Source organism: Erigeron canadensis, chromosome 1 (genome assembly GCF_010389155.1).
Source record: "Erigeron canadensis isolate Cc75 chromosome 1, C_canadensis_v1, whole genome shotgun sequence".
NCBI classification, from domain to species: Eukaryota; Viridiplantae; Streptophyta; class Magnoliopsida; order Asterales; family Asteraceae; genus Erigeron; species Erigeron canadensis.
This window is the reverse complement of record NC_057761.1, coordinates 51019206-51026727: the sequence shown is the minus strand read 5'-3', so window position 1 is coordinate 51026727 and position 7522 is coordinate 51019206. Positions and strand designations below refer to the sequence as shown.

Below are 7522 nucleotides of genomic sequence, written 5' to 3'. Positions count from 1 at the left end.
TATTCAAGTCCACACATATATTGCACCAGACACTAATGTACATGTTTTAAAAGCTACAATAAATATATAGTTCTTATGGCGAAATCTGACTACAAAGACTTCCCTAAAACGTCACAAACCTAAAGAATATGATGTACTAGAGCTGAATCTGTACCCAGAAATTCCTTTAAAGCTATACAGGTTCCTACATTTCGCTGTCCAAATAAATAAATAAAACCAACTATATAGATACTATATTATGCTCGTATATTACCTCCAATTTGTTTAACCGCCCATGGTAACCAGCTCTGCGCATTTATTCCGTTTATTATTCTTTTTTCATGTACAAAGCTCCAAAATTATATGGAAAAGTTTATTCACTTGGTAGTTTCTACTAAGATTGGGAGTGAATTCTTGCATACACGATCTTCTTATCTTGAATGGCCTTTTGGAGGTCAGTAAACATTTCCACAGACAACCCTGAAAACTTACTTAACTTTTCAAGAAACCCCTCCAAGCATGACCTTAAACGATCAAAATCTGCAATTCGGTCTTCCAAAGCTTCTTCCCCCAACAAATTCACCCCTGCAGGATCGTTGGGCAATGAATGATGACGACCACCTTTGGATTTTTCTTGTCGGGGCAGGAAATGGTTAATTTCAGCAGCTAAATCTTTTATGGCATCTGCAACTTCTTTAGTTGGTAACTTATCAAGCCTGTCCAGCCAGAAACCACAAGTGATGTATATGGGTGGGCCATAGTCTCTTAAAGATGGTTGTTGTCGTCTTTTTTTCCTGGTGTATTGTTGGGGAGGAGCACATTTGTGAAGCCACCCGTCTAAAGATTGAACATAAGCTTTTTGTGCTCCAATCCATTTTGTAAAACTTGATGAAAGGGTGATCAATTCGTTTTCAAGATAGATGGTAATCTGGCGATGTGAGTCTGATTGTAGTGAGATTTTGGTTCGTGTGTTTTTATGTAATGTTGATATGATAAGGTACTGAGTCTTATGGCATTCATTCATTACTTCCCACATCTTCCTCAACCTGCCATTAGAACACAAAGCAAACATCAACTTAAATTCGCTAAATAATGTATTGTCAAAAGGACCATCATGCAAATTCATACTCAGAATGTGCGGCTTGGTGTGCATTTTGGAATGGTTCAGGTCACTTTGAATAATTAAAATAAGGAATCTATATGTATATATATGTGTGTGTGTGTGTGTATGTGTGTGTGTGTGTGTGTGTAATTAAACAGGTTATAAGAGATGGTGTATTAACATGCTTTTGCTGTTTTGAGGTAGTGATCGTTTGAATCAACTGAATGAGTTTTGCAAGTTTGAAAATTTAAGGTCCAGGAACAAAATCACTCAAACTAGGTTAAAAGGACATAACTGGATAAAATTATTTTATCCTCTATTAATCAGTTTTGTTGCAATTAGTCAGCTACTGTGGATATTGATTGTTCATATTTATCAGATACCAAAAAGTAGAATTTGTTATTTCAAACTGAAACAACTGGATATCGTGACAACAACTAGAAACAACTGAGATGCTCAAATCTATAACTCAAACCTGAAAACCCCCCTAGACCCCTCTAATACGATCATATGGTTTATGCTTGTGTGTTTGTGTTGTGTGCTTGTGTCTGTTGTACACCCACAGATTTGTCACAAAAGAGTAAGTATCAAGTAAGACAAAAAAACTTACCCTTCGATCAATTCTTCAAGTTGTGGGTGAAGTTCTTTGTCTCTTAGGTCTTCAATCCTTCTTGATATTGAATCAATCCTCTGGATAGCAACTCCAATTCTCCAGTGTAGATCCTTGACAATTGCTCGAGTTTTATCAACCCTGCGGCTATCTTCTCCACTGGATTCTAATTGCCTAAGAAGTTTGCGCTTCTGATCATATACCTTTCTGAGCATCTCATTTGCCTGAAAGTAAAAAAAGGTATTAAGAATTTAGATGAAGCAAATAAAAGCAGTTACATCACCTTTTCTTTGGTGGGAACCAAAACTATGGTAAACTAATGTGAAGTTCTAATATACACAAAGTGACACCCAGCCCCTTTGCCCCTTGAGGACATGTCCATCTAGCCGGAGTTTTGACTATTACTAAACTTTATCAAGTGAAATCCATGTTTGCTAAAGAAATGCATACAGAACAAGGATATGTAATCAAAATCCTAGCCCCCAATAAGTCATGTAGTTAGGTTACAATGTCTTCAAGCTTCTTGGCCATCAAAAGTCACCAAACAATTGTGCCATTAAGGTCTCTAATTTAAGGACAACACAAAGGGTTATCAAGATATTAAGAAGTAGACTTTGTAACCAAACTCATGAACGCACACAATGGAGTCTATCTCATTTGAACCAAACTTTGATGTCTTTTTCTTTTTTCGTTATCCATAACCTTATAGAAAAGGTGATATCACTGTGTGTCATCTTCTAGATGTTTACAGCATGTGCAGTTATATTTTTATGCTAGTGTAATTGAAGGAAGCAACCGAAAGATAGCCCCAAAATAATGAGAATGAGACAATATATATCCCTAGATCGTCAAAAGAGGTCCTTCACTCCTTCATATAAGGATTTGTGAAGGACAATAGTACCATGAACTAGATTAGGAACATGTTTGTGTTACAAATCAATATTTCATTCTAAATATATGTAACTTTCATAAAAATAAACTTTAGGAAAATAGATATACGAGTATTCACCATACAATACCTTAACTTCGTCATAAAGCTTCTTCTCCCATGCATAGAGTCTATCCAAAGTTGAAGCATGGCTTCCAGCATTCATGCAGAAGTTATCAAAGAGGCTACTGGCAACATCCTCCGCAGTTTCTTTGGTGTTGGCATTGGGATCATGCCTAAAGGATGAAGCACGAGACGATGTTGACCGATGCCATGTCAAGTACTTGGTGTCACTTTGAGCAGGTTCTAAATAGAAAAGAACAATAAATTAGTTACTGGAACTCAAAAAAATAAATACAGTTGGAGCAGCTAATCATATCAAAGTTGTTAAAGGCGTGCGCCTCTTGCACCTAGGCGCAAAAGGCAGGCGAGGCACAACCTTAGCGCCTTAAACCCTAGGCCCAAGGCCCACTGACTATTTGAAGCGCCAGTTTACAATTTTCTATATAAATAATGTTATAACCCTTCGTATTTTAAGGAGTGTAATGCATGCCAGAGAGAAAATTACTATATTGTTAAAATTCTGTATATATCATTATTCTCAATAACATCATTCATAAGAGAGTATTCTTCATACAACTAAAAGGTAAGGTTTCTTCAATTTCTATATTTATTAGAACTTCTTTTTTTCTATTTTATACACCCTCTTTAACATGTTCATTATCATTGTTAGAGACAATGAATAAAGATGGTAACTTAAATGGCATTTGGTTTGTTTTTTACTTGAGTGCACTTTTTTTTTCGGGCGAGCGCTTTTTCTGCGCTTTGAGTTTGCCTTCGCTTTTGACAACTATGAATCATATGGCACTCTAGTTTTCATGCACACAAGGTTAGCTTCCAGATATGCATCTCAATGTATTTTAACGCATCATCTAGAGCAGACCCTTGTGTTTTCAAAGGATCCTTAAAGTTGCAGTTTCAAAAATCAGTTTTCGTGTGAATACACAAAGATGAAGCTTCTTATCTACTATCTATTTAAGATCAAATGATTATAACAAACTGTATATTTAGAGTGAAAACAAATTTACCTATAACCATTCTTTTAACCCAAATTAAAAAACTTATATTCCCATTTTACAAAAGTTTACTCCTTTTCACCAAAATGACTATTGTTAGATAAATTATTAGAACTTCCCGGGCACTTAAAAACTAGAACTTTCCCATTGGAAAGATATATTGATTATTCCTTTTACACAAACATCACTTTATATATATATATATAAATATATATATATAAAAGTAGAACCTTGCAAACATTCAAAAATCCGATTATCGATGATGATAGATCAGCTTTAAACAGCAGAAGCCTGTAAAAACACTATCTTCTAAAGTCCTGTTTAATACAGCTAGATAGAACGCATGAGGTTTTCTGAGGTTACCCGGAGAGGGTGAGATTTTTTTTACTCCGGAAAACGGGATCTAACCTGGGTATCCTATTTATTACAGGCTGATTATCTTATTCTGATAATTCAATATCACATATGTTTTAGCTGATTACTCCCATATATTACAGCTTCTATATATCTATGCGTCCAGGCCAACAGAATATACTATTCAGGGCTTTTCCATCAATAATAACATATTTTCTGATCCCTATTTAATAGCATTGCATAAAAGCTAAAGCTCCAATATACATTTGCTTGGATTACTATTAGGAGCCATGATAATAAATAAGATGTAAAAGAATCATGTGCATATCTATATCTAGACTCTTCAACAGCTGGTTTGTGTTTCAGAGCAACTGAGATTCTTCATTTTTCAAATGATATAAGTGAAAGCTTTATGATATAAATGCAGTCATCAAGGTTAAAAGTCTAGTTGAACCTAATAATATAATTAAGGTCAGTGGTCTTATGTTTGAAAATACGAACCACGAAAGAGTGGGGAAACACTCAACTAACACACACTCCACTAATATACATAAGTGATGATGCAGATTGATAATTTGATTTAAAAAGGTATATTTGTTTGGAAATTATAAAATCATCAGAAACTAAATATAGTATCAACACATTAATTGTTAATCACAGGGAGCACAAAGACTCACATCCATAGTGCTCGTAAATGTCATATAAGCAACAATCAACATTCATAAACGCCATCTGATATATACTCAAAAATTGACAATAAAAAGAAGAGGTTGAGAGCTACTGAGCTCAGCACAGTTTTAGTTTTAGCCAAGAATTAAGCGTTAGGATTCAATTATGTTCTTTCATCTCTGTTCAAAGATAAGCATCACAAAATACTTTCAGATATAACTAGACCAAACTGTTCAATGCCTACCTTCCTGTACTTGGCTTGGATCATCTCCGCACGCCAGACATGCCTTGATAAATTTTGAAGAGAATGACCCAGCTGCCATAATAGCAACAAAATGTAAAAATTAGAACTAGAGCAGTTCAAGCCCACATTTTTATTTTTTATTTTTTTATTTAGAACAGCAAGGGCCGGATCACGGGTATCCGGACTGGATACCGTGGACCTACCCGATCCCCTCACCCGCCCGCCCCACCCGGTAAAAGCTCCACGAAAGCCAGGACAAAATCCTGGCGGGCAATCGCAGGCCGAGAGTATCGAACCTGTGACCTCTTGGACAAAAGTCCAAAGACAAAATAGTAAGTCACATAACAAAAATACCATTTGAATAGAAAAATGAAGACTCAATATATTTAATTAGGAAGAGAGGGAGTTACTTTCTTTCCCTGGAAATATTGGACGAAAGTGAAGTTTGTTGGCTTCGAGCATTCTTGGAACTTCTCTTCCGCACTCGGACGCTCTAACAAAAAGATGTTCGATCTCTCTCATGCTTGAAATAAAATCTTTAGGAGGTACCGACTTGTAATCAGGAACTTCTTTTACCATTTCCGCCTTTTCATCTTGAGGAATTGTAACATTCTTAAAACCGGAAGTTTTTCTCTTTAATGGTGACGCTTGAGAAGAATTACCACCGTTCAAATTTCCAGTTTCTGTTGTGACGCTTTCAGCAGATGACATGGAATGTAAACCAGTGCCACTATCATTATCTTTCGACCTATTGTAATTCTCAAAACTTCGAACCAGACGATCTGTAGATGGCTCATCAAACTCGTCATCGGTTTCTTGACCCTCAACACTCACACTCCCTCTAGACGGACTTTTTTCTTCACTCAGATTGTGCATGTCATTGTAATTTTCAAGCCCATGATTCAATTCCGGAACATCCTGTGAAGAAAATTCATTGTCAATAGGATGGGGAAGACCAAAAAAATCCCACGGCTGACTTTCAGGAAGCATGTGAGGAGGGGTTTCAGGTTCATCCATGGAAGGCGGAGTGGTGGTTCTTGGTGTACTTGATGTAGTTACAGAAACAATTACAGGTACAGGTGGTTGTTCTTCAACTTTTCTAGAAAATGAACCACTTGTTTTCATATGACTTGCATAAAACCGACTGGAAGTTGGCGGGGAAGGTGTTGGGGATCTATTTCCAGCTGGATTTACATAATGCGACATGGTTGAAGAGAAAGAGAACGCATGGGGCTCCGGGGTTGCACTTGTGGAAGTATATAAAGATGATTCCATTGCAGCTGCAGGTTCAACAAACCTCCTTAACGTACTTCCGATAATGGATAAAGACTCTATATAAGTAAAATGAAAGTCTGCAAGTGAACATCTTCCATCAAGTGCTCGTCTAACAAACTTTTTCCGCTCACGACATAGTTGCAGAGCCTTATCGTCTTCCACTTTTGAGTTCGTTGCACCCATATTGGATTTTTATCAAAACATAGCCAGACTTGTTCCTGAAAGAATACTCAGACTTAAAGCACAATACTTGAGTAACTTCCCAAATTCTATAAAGTCGGAACACTAATCACCACCAAGATAACCTGAACAAGGAAACCTCGTTCGTTTAGCCATTTATAAAAACAAAAAAACATATAGTAATTCATTTAATTGTGACCCCCATGAGTCTGAACCCAAAAGTCAAGATAGGTCAATGATCATCATTTCATTATATATATTTAAACAGATAAAAAAAACATGGAAACCTCAAAATTAATCAACTTTATTCTTCTTTAAAAACTAAATTAAGCTGACAAAGACACACATGTAGTTTCTAATTTCTTAAATCTAAAATAAAATAAAAAATGCATCTATCTACACAAGTATAAATAAATAAATACAATAAATACGGGATATGTATATAAAAATATATATTTTTTGTATCCAAAACTATCATGAACTGCTTTGGCAACTTGTCACCTGGAATCTTAAATTCGACAACTTTTTAATTTCATACATAATACAATAGACTTTACTGTAGAATTGAATACGAGTGTTATCGAGTCGAAATTAACCGACTCGGATTGTTAAATCGTGGGGACTGAGTGAGTAATCTATCGGCATTCAATTCTGTTCAATTATTATAAACAAAAAAGAAGTATAAAAAAATAAAAAACAAAAAAAAAGAAATTGAATAAAAGGCGGTGCTAACCTTAAAACAAGCAGAAGATATGACGGAAGGATGGATGGATTTGTTAAAAGAGAATTTTGGGGATTTACAGTAGATCTTTCTTTCTTTCTTTGTATCAGCACCACCCGATGGATGTATTTTATATTGAGTTGATTCCCGAATTTTGTCAATTGTGACCCCCCCAGGGTGTTCGAAGACGCTAAAGTTTTTTAACTTTTTTATGAGGAAAAAAAGGTACGTTTACCATTCATCGATCATACTTATTCCATATGACTTTTTACAGATCATAATATATGCTTTTTGTACAGATAAAACGATATGTATATTTGGGAAAAATAATTAATAGGAACATATTTAAAATAGAAGCAGCTGGCTAGTTTCTTCATCACAAAC

General features: G+C 35.5%; 1 protein-coding gene across 2 annotated transcripts; it reads right to left on the bottom strand.

Moving 5' to 3' along the window:
• Positions 1-7290, bottom strand: LOC122611208 (protein ROLLING AND ERECT LEAF 2). Of its 2 annotated transcripts, none has more exons than XM_043784193.1 (6): positions 7151-7290; positions 5373-6542; positions 4963-5034; positions 2711-2925; positions 1692-1915; positions 1-1025 (listed from the first exon to the last, which is right to left on the bottom strand). In XM_043784193.1, exons 2-6 carry the CDS (start codon positions 6418-6420, stop codon positions 374-376), a joined length of 2211 nt encoding a protein of 736 aa, XP_043640128.1. In that variant the 5' UTR covers positions 6421-6542; positions 7151-7290; the 3' UTR covers positions 1-373. The 2 variants fall into 2 exon arrangements, with proteins under 2 accessions (XP_043640128.1, XP_043640136.1); XM_043784201.1 differs by having other exon boundaries at positions 5373-6455.
• Between the last annotated feature and the right edge of the window lie 232 nt (positions 7291-7522).